Raw genomic sequence first — 21,868 nt, forward strand, 5'->3', positions numbered from 1 at the left:
ATCTTATGAGTGCCGAGTAGCGCTAAAGAGTAAACTTTCTCGGTCAACTCGGGGACCGAACACGGAACATCCAGGTTATCGAGCCACCATGACTCCCCAGTTGTTTTAGAAGACATATCAGCTAACTAATACGCCGCTAAATGCACATAAATGGTTGCAGACGTTTTAAAATCATAACCGAAACCGGAGTAAATTGGACACAAGCTACAACCAATGGATCACCAGCAGCGCGTGCGTAATTAACGTTTGAAAACTAAATGGAAGCTAGCTTTTTTTCCGAACGTACGCAGTGACTGTCCATTTTGCTCAGCAATCCCAGCCAGAATTTGACTAATTTTTAAAACTGCATTAAAGTATTAAACATTTGCTTATTTACATTAACAAAATTGATTATGTAGGGTGGGTCTGTTGTTCAATCTGATTAAAATATATTTCGGTTTTTTTATATATATACTTTCGATGGCCTACACTACTTGAAGATCTGACAAGATGTACTGGAAAGTCGTGTCAGGGGTCGTACGAGCGGCTTTTGACCCGATGACGTCAGACATTGATTAATCAATCAGCGTTGACGTGTCTAGTGGTTTACCAGCAGTTCCGTGCGTGGCACGCCAAGAACTCGTCGTAACAGACCGTTCCATTGGCTAGTCGCTGGTAATAAAACAACTCTTCCAGATCCTAGTGTAGTAAAGACAAGTAAAACGAAATTTTGAACTATAAAAAAACGAAACGAAATAGGATCTGTGTTTTAATCAGCTTGCCTGTTGTTCAGATTGCCAGCAGCGTTGACTGGTTTCCAATCCCACTTAATTTAGGCTGGGAGAAAACTAGCACCCATGATGTCACCCTGGTTAAGTAAGTCATGAAAATTCCCTATATTTTACCCAGGAGAGGTTTGATTGGACGATGAGAATGGACACACTCTCCATCAGACTCAGAGACCCAAGCTTTCAGTATCAATACAGCAATGACTAGAGAGGGATTTCTCGGGCCACTGCTTCAGGAATATGGCATACGCAATGTTTTCAGATTATCTCCCTTGACGCATCATCAGGAGACAACTTTACCGTTTCAAGCGGACATCTTTTTTCTTTTTAAGTTGAAAGTTGGTGTCTTGAGTGGTAATGAGAAAAATAAAAAAATAATAATGAACTGATATCACCTTTCAGTTGAATATGAAGATAAGAATTTAAAGATTTGATTGAAGTAAGTTCTGATATGATAATAGCAATCAAGACATCAATCAAGGAAAATAAGGATGGAACTTTACAGACTTGTTCTTGTTGATACTGGTAACTACACGAGCTACGAGAACGTAACTAAAAACGTTGAGATGTTGAGGTTTTGTTATCTAGTAACTACACCTGCACCCCTTTGGAATCAAAAAATGTCTGCAGTAGGTTAAAGGCTCAATACCACTCTTGTTGTAACTATAATATGTCCCAATCTTTATTCTGGTCAACAAATTGTACTATTTTACAATATTCCAATTAATTGATGATACAAATTTCATCTTAACACACCTAATTTAAAAAATTGGAAAAATTCAACTAAATGAATTGAAAAGCCTGACGTAAAGCTTTTCAAATGTGACTTGGTTTTAAAAATATTTTTGAACCCTCTGGACAAGTAAAATAGGATTTAATGGATAATTTAGACAACAGGTAGGATACTAACACATCTAGTACTTAGAATAAGGCTATTTTTTATTTTCTGGAGCAGTCAAGCCAGCAAGAGTGTTATTGTCCCTTTAAAGGCATAAATATTCAGAACAGTAGGGTTGGGTCAATCTGAGTCGATTTCATGAGCATCAATTTATACTAGGTGAAAAAAACGAATTTGGGTAAAACTTTCTTTGGTCAAAAGTATTTTTTTTCGGTTGAGGCCAGACAATTATTTTCAAAATGGCGGCCAAAAACCTGAGAAATGCATATTTTATGATAAGGCAAGTTAGAATAATATGGTAAATATAGCTAATAATATGTTGGTTATAGGATTTTTTTGTTATGTAAAAATCAATCTTGAGCGTACACTATTGCGGAAATCCAAGATGGCAGCCAAAAATCCAATATGGCAGCCAAAAAAAGTCGTCAGAAGAAAATACGAATGTCTGTCGGTTACACATATAAATGCCCCAGCCACAGTTGAAGTGGCAAAACGCCTATCACTGAAATGATAAATATAGCTAATATGTTGGTTATAGGATTTTTGGGGTAGGCCTATGTAAAGATCAATTTCGAGTGTACACTATTGTGCACATTCTATCTCAATTTTCTGCTCAGGGTAAGCAGAGCGATAAGCAATTTGATTGGCCGAGATTTTGGAACACAATAACTCTCATTCTAATTGACCTAGAATGTTCACTTGGTGTAGGTGTTTATTAGGTCAATGCCTTGATGGAGTTCGAAGATGAGCATTTTCTGCTCATTTTCTGCTTAGGGTAAGCAGAGATAAGCAATTTGATTGGTTGATGCTTTGGGACATGATAACTTTAGTTCTAATTAAGTGAGAGTGAGGACACTTGGTGTATAGTTTTATGACAACAATACCTTGACTAGGTTCGATAATGAGCACTTTCTGCTCAGGGTAAGCAGAGCGATAAGCAATTTGATTGGTCGAGACTTTGGAACACAATATCTCCCCTTCTAATTGAGGTAGAGTGTTCAAACTTGGTGTTGGTGTTCATTAGGTGAATGCCTTGATCTAGTTTGATGATAAACATTGTCTGCTTACAGTAAGCAGAGATAAGCAATTTGATTGGTTGATGCTTTGGGGAACGATAACTTTGGTTATAATTAAGTGAGAGTGATGAAACTCTGAGTATAGATTTATTATATTATTACCTTGACTAAGTTCGATAATGAGAATTTTTCTGCTTAGGCTAAGGAGCGATAAGCAATTTGATTGGTTAAGACTTTGGAACATAACAACTCTGCTTTTAGTTGATTATGAGGTAGAATGTTTAAACTTGATGTAGATGTTCATTATGTGAATGTCTTGACTGAGTTCAATGATTAACAACTAAAGCTAAGCAGAGCTAAGCACTTTTGTTTCCAGAGCATTTCTGATAAACTGTTCAAAATATCTTTTTGAAACTTTGCACACACATCATCCTATTACAGTAGTTATGACATTTGCTAATTAGAAATTGGTCGTATTTTAATAATTTAAATTATTTTTATATGCCCACATATTATGCTGTCACCCTTGTCCGTCCGTCCATAACTCAACAGGTCACAATTTCTATTCGATTTCAATGAAACTTGAAATATAGGTTTATCTCCCAAAGATCTTGGTTCCTTTTGATATTGGCATGTATCGGACCATAACTTCATGGATTATGGCCCCTGATTGTCCGAAAATTCACGTTTCTAGCTTGTGGACACTCTAGAGGTCACAATTTTAATCTAATTTTGGTAAAACTTGATATGCATGATTATAACCCAAAGATCTTAGTTCCTTTCGATATTCGCGCATGTTGGATCGTAACTTCCTGATTTATAGCCCCTGATTGTACAAAAAATCGCATTTTTAGCTTGTGGTGCCTCTAGATGTCACAATTATTATCCGGTTTAAAAAACCCTTTGAATATATCACTGTTACACCATAAAGGTGGTTGAGTTCGAATTTCATAAAAATCTGACCAAAACTGCTGGACAAAATTGCTGCCCCTTGTATGCAAAAAGTGTAAAAATATGGTATATCAAGGCTGTGGACCTCTAGAAGTCACAATTTTGAGCCAATTTTGGTAAAATGTATGCTTATAACCCAAAAATCTTGGTTCCTTTCAGACTAACTTCTTGGATTATGGCCCCTGATTGTACGAAAAATCATGTTTTTTAGCTTGTGGATACTCTAGAGGTCACAATTTTTATCCAATTTTAAAAACTGTTTAAATATATCACCATTGCACCATAATGAAGATTGAATTCGAATTTTGGGAAAATCGAAATGAAACTGCCCAATTAAATGGCTGCTCTTGGTATGTAAATTGTGTAAAAGTATGTAATACGAAGGTTGTGGACCCTCTAGAGGTCACAATTTTTATATGATTTTGATGAAACTTAAAATATATCTTTATATCCAAAAGATCTCAGTCCCTTTCAATATTTGTGCAATTCAGACCATAACTTTCTGAATCGCTTTTGTTTTTAGCTTGTTCTCTATCCATCTCTTGCAAAATGTGTGCGTACCTTGCCTGGTTGAACTTTACTACACATTTGAATTAGTTTTTGGTATATAATTATTATTCTAGAGCACATCTCAGAAACTGTTTAAGATACCTTTATAACACTTTTACACTCATCAACCTATTATTTTCTTTTCTGATGACTGTCCTTCTATCCCGATTTCATTTCAGGGCATATTTCACTATCTGTTCAAGAAATCTTTTCAAACTTTATACAAACATCAAACTATTATAGTATTTTGTTTTATGATGTATAAGCTTAATGTTTAACATACAGCAGCTGATTGAAGTAGACAAAGGTTGTTGTGCATTCCTTACAGGGAGTAGCGACCATGCCTTGCCGAGCTACTGTGATCAGAGCATGAATCTTCTGACTAGTCCCATTGATATTCCAAGAAGTTGTTTTTCCTTATGCCTTTCAAACAAGTGCAAGGGTGCGGGATGGTGATGACTAGTCATCTTGTTTTATACTATACTGTTGCAATTCAGGTGCACAGATTCACACAAAACTTTTCTCTTCTATTTTGGAGTTGTTTGTTTACCTCATTTATTCATGAGCAAAGGTAAATTTATTTGTTTGAAAATATTGAACAAAATTTGTGTGTGGCTTCAGTTTCCACAGATCCCCTTGCCATTCCTAGGGCCCCCGGTATATAAGATCTCAAGTACTAAATGAACACTGATACAAGAAGCTAAAATCCCTGGATCACAAGCCTGAAAATAGGGCACTTGTCAGACATTGTCAGGAACAAATTCACACTTTGTGCATCAGATATTTTTGATACATGTCAGTTACAAATTCAAAAAGTCAGGTACAAGTTCACTAGTGTTTTACATTTTGTCACATAGAACTTAAATCATTAGTTTTAGGCATGCTGGATCAGATTGTGTAATATAATATAGTATATATCAGTTTTGATCCATTCTTACAAATTCTAAATATTTTACGTCACACATCTGAAATTCTGAATATTGATGTGGAATTTCTCTATACATATGAAATAAATGTAAAAATTATATCAAATGTAATAATGTAATTTATTATATATTTAATGACATATTTCAGGTGGAAATTATTATTGTGGGATGTAGAAACGCAATATCTTATTTTCAACCAATAATACAGCTAGTTGTATGTAACAGGTGTTTTGTTGATTCTAAACGGATATATACGGCTGTTTCAACAACAATCAATATACTCTCACATCATACAGACAGCAAGAACTTGCTCTATTAAGATTAACATCGACAAAAATATTTAGCATATTGTGGACAAACAATTTAAATTTAAAGGTAAGATTTTATTGTAAGAACATTTCAATTAGAGTTAGTACTTAAGGACTAAAACTTGATGTTTTAAGATTAGTATTAGTCTTATGGTGGTCGATTATTAGAACTTAATTTACAAGGTTAATGTTGGCACATAAATGGATATCTAGATCAGATCAGATTCCATCAGTTTGAATATTTCGACCTTTATAAACTTAATTTTGGGTTTCACGACAGCATAGATCATGATCATATCTGAAAAATTTTAGAACAGAGATTGCAGGTAAACCCTTGAATTTATACATCTGCTTATAATGCTTTTCAAATTTCCAATTTATTTGGTTTTTAAAGACATAGATTGTATTATAGTCATGTTAGCGGCCATTATATTGGTTAACCAGGATTGTGGCGCATCCTTAATCTCAACAGGTGTACATATGCATTGTTCATTTATGAAGTATAATATACTTTATTACAAAACATTATTGAACTTATCAATGATAGTAATCTAAACCTTGACAATGTCTGGTTATGTTCAAATTACTCAGATCATTTTTGATTAGACTATCATGATGGAAACAGTATACTTTTGTTTACCTTTAATACTGCACCTATTTCGATAATAAAAGTTTTATTATAGTGCTTAAATTTTGAATAACTATTCCCCTGAGTTTCTGACCAACATGGAATAATGCAGTGAGTAAGGCACTGGCTCACTAACCTGGAGGGCCAATTTTTATGCCAGTGCTAGCCAAGAAAGTTCGAAAAAGTTTCCAGACACTTTTCCCCTTATTAGGGGCTTGCAAGGAACGGTATGTAGTCATTTGTATCGCATGGCCGTTGGTGTGCATGCAAAAGAACCCTTAACTGTTCAAATTCCATGAAGATTAAGTGGTCCAGACAAAATTACCATCATAGCAAACTGAATGACTTCATTATCCCAGTTGGTACAAAAAAGTAGGATGTTAAACCCAATTTCATTTCATTATTTTACATGAGTTTAATGACGATACCAACTTTCTTTTTCCAGGAAAAAAGGTATGATACATGGATTTGCATTAATTTCAAAGCTCATGTTTGTTGTACATCACATTAGCTTAAAGTTCTACATTTTTTACTGACCCGTATTTGTAGTAGTTTATAATGTTCAGAAAATTATTGACAATAGATAATATTATATAAATGGTTTAAATAGTGTTAGTAAATGTAACATGTTGCTTATATCCACACTGATATTGGTTTTTTTGAAATCATTAATGTAGCCTATATCTAATTGAAATATATTAAAGCTAGATATATTTGAGTTATCATTTCCACCTGATTATTTTACGATAGTGAAAGCTTACAGTAAATATATATATATTGAGATGCAATGAATTGCAACCCTTTTTTACAAATGGGTGGATGTAAATTTTGTTTTAGAGATACACATTGATTTTGCAATTCTGAATGTAGTAACATGACATTATGATGATGGGAATGATGTTTTCATGATTGCATAAAAACACCAAAGATAATTCTCTGAAACACAAAAATGTGAAATTAACAGAATGGGATTGTTGAAAATCAGGATTTTATGGTGCAAACACGAGGTATAAAATGTGGCTTTATAAAGCTAGGGTTAGTGCAACTCATACAGTTCAGTGGAAGACGCAACGATATGCCACGGTTGACATCTGAACAACGAGAAGGCACCATTGCGTTAATTCCGACACTGCTGCTACTACGAGGTGTTCAGTGTTTTCATTTCTGTAGCAATCTTTTTTGTTTTACTAATATTTATGAATGAAATATGGCCTAATGCTTTGTCAGTATCCGAAGAAACCAATTAATGATTGGATCCTGTCAGCTCACTTCCAAGTTTCAGAAAGTTAGAGTTGTGCAATGCTTCTTACCTACCAATTTTGCAAATCAACAAAAGAAAGATGAATTTTATGGACAACCCCAGGCTGTCCTGGAAATATTACCCTAGTTATGGGGTCCCCACAATACTGGAACAGAATACTGGAACAGCTCAAAAGGTGCACAGATCACTTCAATAAATTACCAAAAGCCACACCAGCAGAGATTCACTTTTGATAGAAGAGGGAGAAGACTTTAATATCAAACTTGGAGCAATTGTCAAAAAAACATAAAAAGAGATTTCAAAGGGCAATCTTGAATATTTAAAATGTGAAAGCAAGTGGCCCTGAGTTGGTCATTTCGGGACTAACATATTGTAGAATTCTATTTCAATAATCCACTTGGGCAAGAAACCGAAAGATCCAGAGAAAACCCACAAGTGACAGATCTAGAGGGCAATTAAGCTTCTTTAACACAACCATGCCAAATATTCAGCCATGTTTTCTGGAAAGGATCAAACTTGTTGTAGATGGAAAGTCTAGAGTTGAGCAAATTGGGAACCTTAGGAATAATCACTGTGCCGTCCCAAGAAAGTTAGTCACTGCTACATGTGAACAGATTTTGTGGATTTCAAGAACACAGTAATTTTTTCATGGCTCATAGAAAGATTCAAATGTGAATCACTCTAAACAAAAAACTTGTTCCCTAACCTCTCAAATACTATGCCCCTAATAACCTTTGTGTTCCCCATCCCAATAACTAATAAAAAATAATCTGTCCATTATTTATGAAAGGTTCATTCATCTTAGCTGCTGTTGCACAATGTTTCAGTACATGTCACAGTATCATCTTAGCTGCTGTTGTACAAAGTTTCAGTACAGGTTATAGTATCATCTTAGTTGTTAGCTGTAAAACATTTTAATGTGCAGTACATGAATGTTTTTTTTATTTGTTTAGATTATCTTTATGACTAGTTTACATAGATAGCTTATCAAAATATATCTAGATAAACATGTATTCTCAATGTCTTTAAAGAATAATAAAGCAATGTTATAATGTTGCAACAGTTGCATACTTCCAAATGTCGTACCTCAATTTAGTTCAAGTTTTCAGTAGGGTCAAAAAAATAGAACAGATCTATATACTGCATAAATGAATAGAATTGTTGTTATTCCAAAATATCCGAAATCATAAATTTGATCAGAAAGACATGCTTTATAAAGCGGCTAATCAAAAATAATCAAAAATTAAAATGCGTAGATCATACCTGTTAGAATAAAATGAAAGAACTTGGTTTACTAACAATCTAATGATGAATTTATATAATTTATAGACGGAGAGAGAGAGAAATGGGGTTTAACGTCCACTTGACACAAACTAGGTCATTTCGGGACTAACATATGGTTTAATTTTATTTACATAATTCGCTTGCGCGTAGGGGTCTTTAGCAGTGGGAGGAAACCGGAGGACCCAGAGAAAACCCACGAGGTTGGACAGGCGACCCTACTCCTTGCCACGTACAACCGGGGATTCGAAACCACGTCAGTCGACTCAATGACAGACTTTATGATACAGCGCGCGCACGCTAACCATTCAGCCATCCAACCCCCCAATTTATAGACGGACAGTATATTCATAGGTCCAAATGACCAAATGTTAGGAATGCCGGGTGGCCTTAGAAAGTGCCATTGTGTGTTAGAAGCTGGGGCTCGTGGCAAGACAACACCTTATGACCTCATAAATGTATGAATGTGTTAGGTTACGAGTGAAAGTGGCAGTTGGGCCCTGATATCCTACTCCTTATTATGTATCAACCCTCTCTAGATGGGGTCAGTCAGCAATGACTAGCCATTATTCCCGCAGTCTCGATTAGGTTATGATTGTTGATTACTTGTTCTCAGGAGCAACTCCCATTAGATGTTGTATCTCAAAGGGCACAATTTTGCATATAACCCAGAGGATGGAGGTGATGAAATTTACTTCTCGACCCTATGCTGGACTGGCCTCTTAAACACTGCTGGCTCTTCTGGCAAGTTTCCCAGAAAACATTTGTAAGCGATAGCACCTTTGATGGAAGCAGATGTTAAGCCCCATGAATGAACTAAAAAAGTAATGCGATAAAAACTCAGTTATCCAAAAGGGTTTCTTGTGAAGCCTCTTGCAGGATATAATGCTTTTGTATGAAATATGTGTTTTGTTTTAGATTGGATGTTTTAGAATGGACACTAATGAGGAAATATATATTTAAACCAGATCATTTCATGCACACATATCTTCTCTTCAATTGGAGTTTGTCCAGCATGTCCCAACATGATTAATAGGTTTGAAGGCTGATTGCTGGTTGATTTAATACATTATTATCGTATTATCACACCATCTGATCAATTGAACTTGCTCAAGATTATTTCCTCCATTGCACAAATAACCAAAAAAATGAGTGCTTATCTAAGAAAAAAATAATCTTTGTTCTGAAAGAAAGACAGATTTTGTGTACATGACTTGTAAATATTACAAGAATTTTGTTTTAATTATTGATAAAGGAGAATAAGGTTTTATTTTGGTTATGACTACATATAAATTATGTAAGAGTATAATATGAACTATATAGATAGGGTGTAAAGATTAGTTAGATCTTGGCTAGCTGTAGGCATATATATCAGGATATTTTATCATGTTTTCTAACAGATTTAATCTCAGGTTTGCCTCATTGAGCATTGATTGTGTTGACTTCTTATAGTTTGTTAGCTAAACTATAGTTCAACTGCTGTTATTTTGTAAGACTAGTGTGATTTTTTGATGAGATTTTTTCAATGTAAATAATGAAATAGTTGATTTATGATTGTCAAATATGGGTATATATTTTATATATGTATATCACAAATAGATATGTACACGTTCGATAATCACAAATCAACTGCTTTATTACTATTTTAAACAGTAAAAATCATATCAGAAATATTGCTGCTACACTACATATGAAATTTGACCAGAAGGGATCTATTCTACTTAATGTTCATTGTGGAGTTTTCATTAAGTTAAGGAATTGTGTTAAGTGTCCATTAGTCATTTTCTAGATTATGAATTAGGATAATCAAATAATCTAATCTAAGAACATGTTACGACAAAAATACAAACATCTTCTAAAAAAGAACAGTGAGTGTAAATAGTAAGTATCAGTTTTATGATTCCTAATTAAAGTAACGATTCACCGTTTACATTTTTATACGCCCACATTTTCACGTGGACGTATATTGTCGTCGCCCCTGTCCGTCCGTCCGTCCGTCCGGATTGATTATTCAACATTTTATTAAGAAAACATGATTAGAATACTAACGCTTGGATTCATTCAGATTTAAAGATATGTTTATTATGTCTGTTCACCCACAACAAAATGACAGCGGGCTTAATACATAGGAGCAATTCAGTGTAACTTTGTAAATACTAAACAGAATTGAATCATTTTTGGACTGATATTCCTATTAGAGACCTATCTTTCACAAAATTGTGGTTCACATGGAATTAATATTGCTTAAAATGACGCATCAAAACTTTAACCAGCTGTAAAAATTGTTCCTAATAAATCTGTTATATTTTATCTTTTTTATGAATCAGATATAAGATCAGATTATTACTGCTGCCAGTCACATTATCATTTGTTTGCCCAAATGGAGCTATATAGAGGAGTATTGAACTTTTTAAAGGAGTCAAGTTTTTGTTATTAATTTGAATTGTGAGCTGCCATTCTTTTTCTTTTGTAAGATTTGCAATGTTTATGCACATGAAAATATGTATTTTAATTTCATAAACTATATGTTATGGATCAACCATACCTCATATTTTATTATGATATTACTGCAGCCCATTGTGTGGTTGTCCACAATTACCTTAGGCACTGCAGATAAATATTTGTTTCCTTAAGAAGATTTCCTTAAAATATGAGTTTTCAATGGGAAATAGAATTTAAACAAAATGCGTTCAAAACTGCCAAATTTCCTGGGAGCTTAACTTCCTGGAGCTTAAAAGGGTATTTCTACTGATAGCTGGGGATATAATTGTAAACAATTTAACAGCAAAATTGCAAAAAATTCTGGGGGCTTACTGACTATAGAATTTTAAATATATGAGGTTTGATCCGAAAGTTTCTCAGCATTTTCCAGCTGTCAATTGTGCAGGGCCTCACAAGGAACAGTGTCTAGTTATTCGGATAGAATAAAAAAAACATGGTCCTTTTTACATGTTGGTGTGCACGTAAAAGAAGAATCCTTGTCAGTTGGAATTGCTGCTTCATTAGCTGGGTTGATGCAGAAAAGTAGGAAGTTATTAAACCCCATTCCATTATGTTTACTGGACCCAGAAAGGATGCTACTACTGAAAGTTAGGGGAACTGTAAACAATTGTAACAACAAAACTGGTTTCAAATCTCAAAAGATTTCTTTGCTCCCCAGACCTCCAGCAGGTTTAGCTGTGCAATCTTTCAATCTGCAGTTATTTGGTTTGGCTACTAGACCCCACTAGTGTGCTGTTACAAAATCTTGACCAGCTTGCTGCTACCGTCCCACCACTCCACTGGATGGGATGGATCTACCGTCCCACCACTCTACTGGATGGGATGGATCATCAGAAAACTTTAAGACTTACAATTGAATATGGCTGGTCTCAGGATAGAACATTCCAAATGTTCTTCTATTTCATAAATTTAAAGTAGCTAAGTCTCTAACTCAATATCATCCAAAATCTTCAACATTGAAAACACAATTTATTTGTCAAATTAAATCAACATTGATGTTCTGATCTTACCGGAATAAGATGGGCTTTTGATATCCAATATTTAAGACAAAATAAACATTTTACCATTGGTACACGAATCGTGTACCATAATGCGCTTCAGCCCCAGTTGTAAAAAGAGACTCGAGGGACGAGGCTAGAGACATTGCACCAAATCAAACGGCATATGTAGACTGGAATAACCAGACGCTAGAAATTTGCACTCGATTGAGACTGCTGGCTTATTTCGCCGAACATAACTGATTTGAAATTGGAGTAAAAACGGAAACCATTGAATGTAAATCAGTTTATATACATTCATATTACAGTATTATATGCGTTGCGACCCACTTTTTTCAATTTCTAGATCCCAAATGTTAGCGATTTAGCTCCTTTAAATGGTCATAACTAAAATCATTGAAGAAGAAACAAGGTTTCACATATTTTTATTGTCCAATTTCTACAGATCTGCACTCTAAGCAGTATTTAAAATGAAATTGATTGTTTTAATATGAATGTATATATTAATGATATTTCTACTGTATTTATCCTTATAAATTATTCCCAATATCTTTTTAAAGAAAGGATATTATTGTTTGCAAATGAAGTGTCTTATTCATATAAACTCTTATAATAATACATATTTATTATAGCCCTAGAGCTGTGATTATTACCATATTATTGAGTATAAAGTGTATTACAAATAGAATTTTTGTTCACAGAAATTATATCATTGTTTGCAAATGAAGCATCTTATTCATATATTCTTATAATAATACGTGTGTATATTCATTATAGCACTAGAGGCTGTGATTAATACCGTATAATTGAGTATAAACTATTATTATCAATAGATTTTTTAAAAAACATCTTCATTGTTGTCAAACCAATCATTTTAGGTTACTACGTTTTATTAGATGACTATTTTCATTGTTGTGTATATTATTTTTAAAAGATTATATTTTTTTTATTTGTGATATTTTACAGTGGAATGGATCAATCAGTAAGTAATGATGTATCGGAACCAAATCAAGATGATATGGAACAGTTGATGATAGAAAAGGCTCATGACCTCTTTCAGTTATGTGATACGGAACAAAAGGGTTTCATTACAAAACGTGACATGCAACGACTGAGAGCAGAACTACCATTAAGTCCAGATCAGCTAGAAAACGTTTTTGACTCTTTAGATGATGATAAAAATGGCTACTTGACATTAGAAGAATTTACTGATGGCTTTGGTATGTATTCAGAAATGGAGGCAGACCGCCATTAATTTCCCCATTGACTTCAATGTTAATTCTGGCCTCTTTGCCCACCTCCAACTTTTCCCCAAATTTTCGTTGGGCTGAATGCTTTTCACTACAGACAGAGGAACAAATGGTCATGTCTTTGCACTAAAATTTGTATGAGGTTAACCACCAAAATTTTGAGATACACAAACTTGAAGAAGCATACTAAAAACATGTAACTAGTTGCCGTACATATCGCCGTAGCTAACCTGATAACCCTCTTATCCTTCCGCCTCAAAATCATGAATATTTACCAAAACCTGGCAGAAAATGTTAATTCAAACCCTCTTCGTCCATTCTAGACCAAAAAATCAACACAAATGGGCATGCAAAAGGGGAGAAAAGAGAGAGAGAGAGAATTGCTATAAATAGACGAACTACAATTCGTGGGTACCGAGATGATGAAATTTAATGGTGGTCTGCCTCCTATATGGTTTTATAAGTTCATATATCATCAAAATTCTTTTCTTTATAGCTTCACATTTATTTTTTCAAAATTATTATAATACAGAATCAGAAAAAAATAATTACTGCAGAAATGGTGACCCTTTAAAGTTATGTAGTGTTTTGTATACCGGATTGCAGCTCAGGTCCATGGGCCTTTTGTTCTAGAATTGAAGATTCTTTCTTAATTTTGTCGAAATGTGAGTTCTGCGAAAAGATTTAAAGAGTTTCAGACAAGTCACATCAAAAATATTCAAAATATTGGAATATTTTTCAAAAATTGACTTTCTTTTACCTTTTTCTACAAAATGGTCCATTTTTGACACTTTGTATGCCTCAAAATGCTAATATTTCCCTATTTCTGGGAAAGTCTGAGATGAAAAGCATTTATTTCTAGAAACCTTGGCCGGTAAACAGGAAGACAAGCTGCAAATTTGTTGCATTGAAGGTAACTGTAAGGAACTATAGTGAAACCTGTAAGCCCACCCTCTAAAAATGTTGGTGTGGTAACAAATCCCACTTGTGTCCACATAGGTAATACTGTTGATGGAATATGGCTAAAAGCCATGTTTTTCTATCCCTGGCTTATATACATACATACAAACACAGTTTGTTATACGAAGTATGAATTATTTATTAAAATATGGATTGATAAATGTAAAATAAATGCTGTATTTAGGTGACAACCAGCCACTCTAATAAAAGGGTCGCAAAGCACTATTTTTTTTTAAAAAATGGGAATATTTCAGTTTTTAAAATACTTTAACAATCAGAGGTATCCTTGAAATTACATAGTGTAAATATTATGTGGAAGCAAGTTGTTTTAATCTTTACATCAATGTCCTGACAAAATGAGATGGAAAAAGGGAGTTCTGACATAATTCAAAGCATAAAAGGGGTATGAAAAGGCTATTAATTAATATTTTATTGCCCTGTAAGTGCCACATTTTCAAAGATCACCACAAATAATAGATTTACATTCAAAATGTAAAACATTAAGCTGCAAAAAACACATCTACAACATATCCATTTTGGGGTGTGGACTCATTTGGAAGAAATGTCATAGGATTACATGTTTGACCATAAACAAAAAGTCTTAGAAATCCTTGAAATCTTATATGTAACTATTTGTTTGTGTCAAATAAAATGCTCGGTTACAATTCAAGCACAAAATCAGATTACTGCTAATTTGGAGTCAACAAATGTTCAATGGAATATCCAAATATCATCTTCAAGAAAAGGGGTGGGGTGGGGAGGGTGAGCCAGTCTAAATGAAATGAAGACAGATAAATTTCCCTGCAAACACATAGATTTTACTTTCTCGAGAAGGGAAATGCAATTGTGTTAAGCCGGAGGAAAACAGCAGCAAAATGCAGTTCACTCATGTTTTGAAAATTCTAACACACCTAAGCAGAACATAATTAGACTAAATTTCTTAATTTTTAAATTTTTGACAAACACATGAATACTTTTTCAATATCTGACAAACACATGGATCCTTGCCAAGTTATTTAACAATGAAAATAAAGACATGCAAGACATTTTGGTTCATTTTACAACAGATGAATAATTAAAATTTTGACAGCAATATTGGGGGTAATCTGAAGAATTTCAGACAATTTATCATGATTTTTAGGCAAAATTGAGTGAAATTATGATACTTTCTTCCCGTCTAACAATTATAATGCAGAAAAAGTAAAAATCATACATTAAAATATTTTCCACTGATTTTGAAAAGTAAATAAACACTGAAAATCACAAAATTTTGACTAAAATCAAAATTTCCCCTCCCAAATTTGTCAAATATTTTTGAAATTTTACCATTTCACATTTTTTACCATCAAAATGCCATATATCACATTTTCTGATAATTTGGAGATCATATCATCAAATTTAGGCCTTTCATCCACTGTCAGGTTGTTTTCATATAGGAGGCAGACCACCATTAATTTCCCCATTGACTTCAATGTTAATTCTGGCCTCTTTGCCCACCTCCAACTTTTCCCCAAATTTTCGTTGGGCTGAATGCTTTTCACTACAGACAGAGGAACAAATGGTCATGTCTTTGCACTAAAATTTGTATGAGGTTAACCACCAAAATTTTGAGATACACAAACTTGAAGAAGCATACTAAAAACATGTAACTAGTTGCCGTACATATCGCCGTAGCTAACCTGATAACCCTCTTATCCTTCCGCCTCAAAATCATGAATATTTACCAAAACCTGGCAGAAAATGTTAATTCAAACCCTCTTCGTCCATTCTAGACCAAAAAATCAACACAAATGGGCATGCAAAAGGGGAGAAAAGAGAGAGAGAGAGAATTGCTATAAATAGACGAACTACAATTCGTGGGTACCGAGATGATGAAATTTAATGGTGGTCTGCCTCCTATATGGTTTTATAAGTTCATATATCATCAAAATTCTTTTCTTTATAGCTTCACATTTATTTTTTCAAAATTATTATAATACAGAATCAGAAAAAAATAATTACTGCAGAAATGGTGACCCTTTAAAGTTATGTAGTGTTTTGTATACCGGATTGCAGCTCAGGTCCATGGGCCTTTTGTTCTAGAATTGAAGATTCTTTCTTAATTTTGTCGAAATGTGAGTTCTGCGAAAAGATTTAAAGAGTTTCAGACAAGTCACATCAAAAATATTCAAAATATTGGAATATTTTTCAAAAATTGACTTTCTTTTACCTTTTTCTACAAAATGGTCCATTTTTGACACTTTGTATGCCTCAAAATGCTAATATTTCCCTATTTCTGGGAAAGTCTGAGATGAAAAGCATTTATTTCTAGAAACCTTGGCCGGTAAACAGGAAGACAAGCTGCAAATTTGTTGCATTGAAGGTAACTGTAAGGAACTATAGTGAAACCTGTAAGCCCACCCTCTAAAAATGTTGGTGTGGTAACAAATCCCACTTGTGTCCACATAGGTAATACTGTTGATGGAATATGGCTAAAAGCCATGTTTTTCTATCCCTGGCTTATATACATACATACAAACACAGTTTGTTATACGAAGTATGAATTATTTATTAAAATATGGATTGATAAATGTAAAATAAATGCTGTATTTAGGTGACAACCAGCCACTCTAATAAAAGGGTCGCAAAGCACTATTTTTTTTTAAAAAATGGGAATATTTCAGTTTTTAAAATACTTTAACAATCAGAGGTATCCTTGAAATTACATAGTGTAAATATTATGTGGAAGCAAGTTGTTTTAATCTTTACATCAATGTCCTGACAAAATGAGATGGAAAAAGGGAGTTCTGACATAATTCAAAGCATAAAAGGGGTATGAAAAGGCTATTAATTAATATTTTATTGCCCTGTAAGTGCCACATTTTCAAAGATCACCACAAATAATAGATTTACATTCAAAATGTAAAACATTAAGCTGCAAAAAACACATCTACAACATATCCATTTTGGGGTGTGGACTCATTTGGAAGAAATGTCATAGGATTACATGTTTGACCATAAACAAAAAGTCTTAGAAATCCTTGAAATCTTATATGTAACTATTTGTTTGTGTCAAATAAAATGCTCGGTTACAATTCAAGCACAAAATCAGATTACTGCTAATTTGGAGTCAACAAATGTTCAATGGAATATCCAAATATCATCTTCAAGAAAAGGGGTGGGGTGGGGAGGGTGAGCCAGTCTAAATGAAATGAAGACAGATAAATTTCCCTGCAAACACATAGATTTTACTTTCTCGAGAAGGGAAATGCAATTGTGTTAAGCCGGAGGAAAACAGCAGCAAAATGCAGTTCACTCATGTTTTGAAAATTCTAACACACCTAAGCAGAACATAATTAGACTAAATTTCTTAATTTTTAAATTTTTGACAAACACATGAATACTTTTTCAATATCTGACAAACACATGGATCCTTGCCAAGTTATTTAACAATGAAAATAAAGACATGCAAGACATTTTGGTTCATTTTACAACAGATGAATAATTAAAATTTTGACAGCAATATTGGGGGTAATCTGAAGAATTTCAGACAATTTATCATGATTTTTAGGCAAAATTGAGTGAAATTATGATACTTTCTTCCCGTCTAACAATTATAATGCAGAAAAAGTAAAAATCATACATTAAAATATTTTCCACTGATTTTGAAAAGTAAATAAACACTGAAAATCACAAAATTTTGACTAAAATCAAAATTTCCCCTCCCAAATTTGTCAAATATTTTTGAAATTTTACCATTTCACATTTTTTACCATCAAAATGCCATATATCACATTTTCTGATAATTTGGAGATCATATCATCAAATTTAGGCCTTTCATCCACTGTCAGGTTGTTTTCATATAGGAGGCAGACCACCATTAATTTCCCCATTGACTTCAATGTTAATTCTGGCCTCTTTGCCCACCTCCAACTTTTCCCCAAATTTTCGTTGGGCTGAATGCTTTTCACTACAGACAGAGGAACAAATGGTCATGTCTTTGCACTAAAATTTGTATGAGGTTGACCACCAAAATTTTGAGATACACAAACTTGAAGAAGCATACTAAAAACATGTAACTAGTTGCCGTACATATCGCCGTAGCTAACCTGATAACCCTCTTATCCTTCCGCCTCAAAATCATGAATATTTACCAAAACCTGGCAGAAAATGTTAATTCAAACCCTCTTCGTCCATTCTAGACCAAAAAATCAACACAAATGGGCATGCAAAAGGGGAGAAAAGAGAGAGAGAGAGAATTGCTATAAATAGACGAACTACAATTCGTGGGTACCGAGATGATGAAATTTAATGGTGGTCTGCCTCCAAATAGTGTGACATAGTTACCTCCCTTGAGAAAGCTTCTTATAAGTGTATATTTGTCTGGAAAAATCATTTTTTCAAACAACCATAATTTACTTGAGCTAAAACCCTTTGTCACGTCACTGCATATGCAGTACAGATAATGTGACTGGTGGATCGGTTCTGGTATTAGCCGTAATGTCTTGTGAGCAGTGTTATTCACATATCATTTTTATAAGCCTCTTAAAGATTATCATTTTTGTAAGCCCACATTCTAATTAATGTGGTGGTATATTGTCATCATCCTAGCCATAGAGGCTACATTAAACCATTTACCTTGTGCAAAGTGATTAATAAGTATCATCTATTTAATTTGGCTTGTTTAAATATATATATATATGTATGGGTTTTCTATCTAATTGAAATTAAGAAGCCTGTTATTTTCAATATTTTGTTGCATGGAAACAGTGTTTGAATTTCATTATCACGGTTGGTGCACAAAAGTAGGATGTTAAACCTCATTTCAATTTATTTCATTTTCAATTAATTCTGTCTAGAATTTTAAAATTTTGTCCCAATACAGGTAGTTTCCTGGGTATGAAACCTAGTAAAGACAATAGAGATGAGGATGGAGATGATCCAGAAGGGTATGTTTATGAAGAAGATGAAGATGGAAATATAGGCAAGCAGTTTGATGATATGATGGAACAAGTTGGTGCCAAGAAGATCCTACCAGAGTAAGATTTATATACTGTTTATTAATTTGACAGACTTCAGGCAGTATGCAGTGTTCTTAAATTTTCAAAAATCCTACCGTTTTGTAATATCAAGAAGGTGTTAGTGCTGGGTATTGCCACTGCAGTCACGATATGATACGTATTGCAATTCAGGTGCTACGAAACGATCCGTTTCACAATGCATAACCAGGTCAATATTTACAAGAAAACAACAGGATAAAGGAATAATTGATATTTTTAGTCCTGCTGATAATGTTTTATATCAACATATTGATGTGGATCAAAATATATAAGGACCAAAACAATTTAAGAATGTTTGTGTGGCGTGGATAATTAAGAGTGACATGTTACTTACTGAAGTGACAAAAAGACTAAAAAAAAAGAATCGTGATACATTGATTCAGCATCTCACGATTCAATACGCGATTTGTGAGAAGGTAAATCGTGATACATTGATTCAACGGTATATCGTGCAAGGTCCTCCACAATGAAAAATATCTAGAAATATATTGACAAATTGTGCAGCGTTTCTAATTTGTAATATCAATAAGGTGCCTCACAATGAAAAATATCTCGAAATATAGTGACAAATTGTGTCAACATATTCATATATATGATAAATCCTTCTGTTGTCTACAAATCTACTGAATTCATCCCGTCTGAGCAGAAGAGTAGGATGATAAACTCCATTTCTTTTCACTGAATTCATGATTTGTATGTGGGAGGTGGGTTGGATGGCCGAATGGTTAGCATGTACGCGCTGTATCATAAGATCTGTCTTATAACAACTCTTCCAGATCCTAGTATAGTAAAGACAAGTAAAACGAAATTTTGATCTGTGTTTTAATCAGATTATGATTGCTCATTAAGGAATGAGGAGAAACTCTTATCTTAATATTATTAAATTGTAAATTTCTAACATATTTTGCTCAATTCTGTTTCTTTTCAGATTTTGACTTTTAAACCTTGTGAACGCATTACAGAACAAAGTTCCCGATGGAATTTGTGTTCAATTAGACATCCAACGAAACCTTATTGATAAATTTAAAAGCAATTTAGAGCAACTTTATTGGTAGTGTACATGTTAGGGGTTATGACAAGCCCCCATCTATAGTTATACTATTTACTTTATTGACAAATAATAAGAGTAGTTATTAGTTTGTTTTTCTGTGGAGCAGTTCTCATTCAAGATTATACTATATATATATATATTGTGTTTACAGTGATGAGACAATAAAAGCTTTATGGATAAAGCTACAGAAAGATGAGCCAGGATTATTAGAATATTATGAGGATTTTTTGTCTAAAGTGTCTACAGATATCAAAAAGTCCCAGACAGATTGTGACGAATTAGAACATGCATTAAAACTGTAAGTAATTCATTTATATATTTATAGACGTAAGCATCCCCTTTTAAATCTTCATTTCATCAGAATTCATTGTTGTATAGTTCCATCTAGTTTGTTCTTTTTTTTTTAGTTTCATATTTTTCCTCTTTCAACCAATGTTTTATCCCTACGTCAAGTGTTCAAATGCAAATTTTAGATCTGAAATTTCATGTTTGCATAGAAATAAAAGTGACCTTCAAAGCAAAACATTTTTTTGATTTGGTTTAGGTAAATTACATTCTTTTAATTGAAAGTAGAATGCTGTCCTACCCCAGTGTATCTGCTTGTGGTCCAAAAATTTGTAAATGGGGGAGAATTTTCCAAGGAATGAACAAGACGATGTACATTCTTTATGATAATTTAAATATATCTGCCTTAATATGAAACTTTGATCTAATTTATATGATCTGGTTGTTAAGACACTATAATCTCTAATAGTATTAAGTGACTTAAATTAAATATTTAATTAAAATGGTAAATAAAGACAATAGATAAGGATGTAGAAGGGGTTTAGTTAATGCTATAAACTACACAATAATACTTAATGTTGATAAAAGATCAAGATTAAAACAATGAATACATTTAATTATATATTGTAGGAGATTAGTCTCCGAGTCTGACTATAGCTGTTACAAACTATAATGTTTGGTTCTTAGAATTATTTATGGAAAAACACCATAATAAAAACATGTCTGCCAAGCATCATATTGAAATGCTTGGTTATAATAACTCAATCTTATTTTCAATGGAAATGAAGTATGATTGCTATATATATAAGCTGTTCGACAATATGTAATGAATACAATTCCTTTAAATTGCACAGTGTAGCATGTAGTAAATAAAACTATGTAATATTTATCTAAAGTATAATATGACTATGTAAGAAATTTGTGTGGAATAAAAAAAATTCATTATAAAAAAGGGGCCATAACTCTGGCAATAATTATGGGAAATTGTTGTAAATTAATGGGATTCTTCCGTCTCGTGACCTTAAAAGTGATTTTGCAAATGTGTGTATGGCGTGGACAGTGGTGACGACAATATATGATTACATTTCATTATAGGTAGATACACACTGCGAAAGTCACTTTTTGTTGTTTTTTTTGGCAAGGCAAAATGAGTGTTTGGTGATATTTGATCAAAAATAGAGAACCTGTGCCCCCTCCC

At 33.4% G+C, this 21,868-nt stretch overlaps 1 protein-coding gene across 2 annotated transcripts in view; it reads left to right on the forward strand.

Moving 5' to 3' along the window:
• Nucleotides 1-1,140: 1,140 nt before the first annotated feature.
• LOC126823272 (EF-hand calcium-binding domain-containing protein 4B) overlaps nt 1,141-21,868 on the forward strand; it is a 46,202-nt gene continuing 25,474 nt past the window's right edge. The window contains exons 1-5 of one of the 2 annotated variants that reach the window (XM_056101590.1): nt 1,141-1,206; nt 5,256-5,482; nt 13,052-13,305; nt 19,160-19,313; nt 20,537-20,683. In XM_056101590.1, coding sequence (XP_055957565.1) covers nt 13,056-13,305; nt 19,160-19,313; nt 20,537-20,683 — 551 coding nt within the window. In that variant the 5' untranslated portion in view covers nt 1,141-1,206; nt 5,256-5,482; nt 13,052-13,055. Of the gene's footprint in view, nt 1,207-5,255; nt 5,483-13,051; nt 13,306-18,660; nt 18,782-19,159; nt 19,314-20,536; nt 20,684-21,868 lie in introns of those variants that run through there. The other variant, XM_050551999.2, reaches the window with a different exon arrangement.

This window comes from Patella vulgata, chromosome 6 (genome assembly GCF_932274485.2).
Source record: "Patella vulgata chromosome 6, xgPatVulg1.2, whole genome shotgun sequence".
NCBI lineage: Eukaryota > Metazoa > Mollusca > Gastropoda > Patellidae > Patella > Patella vulgata.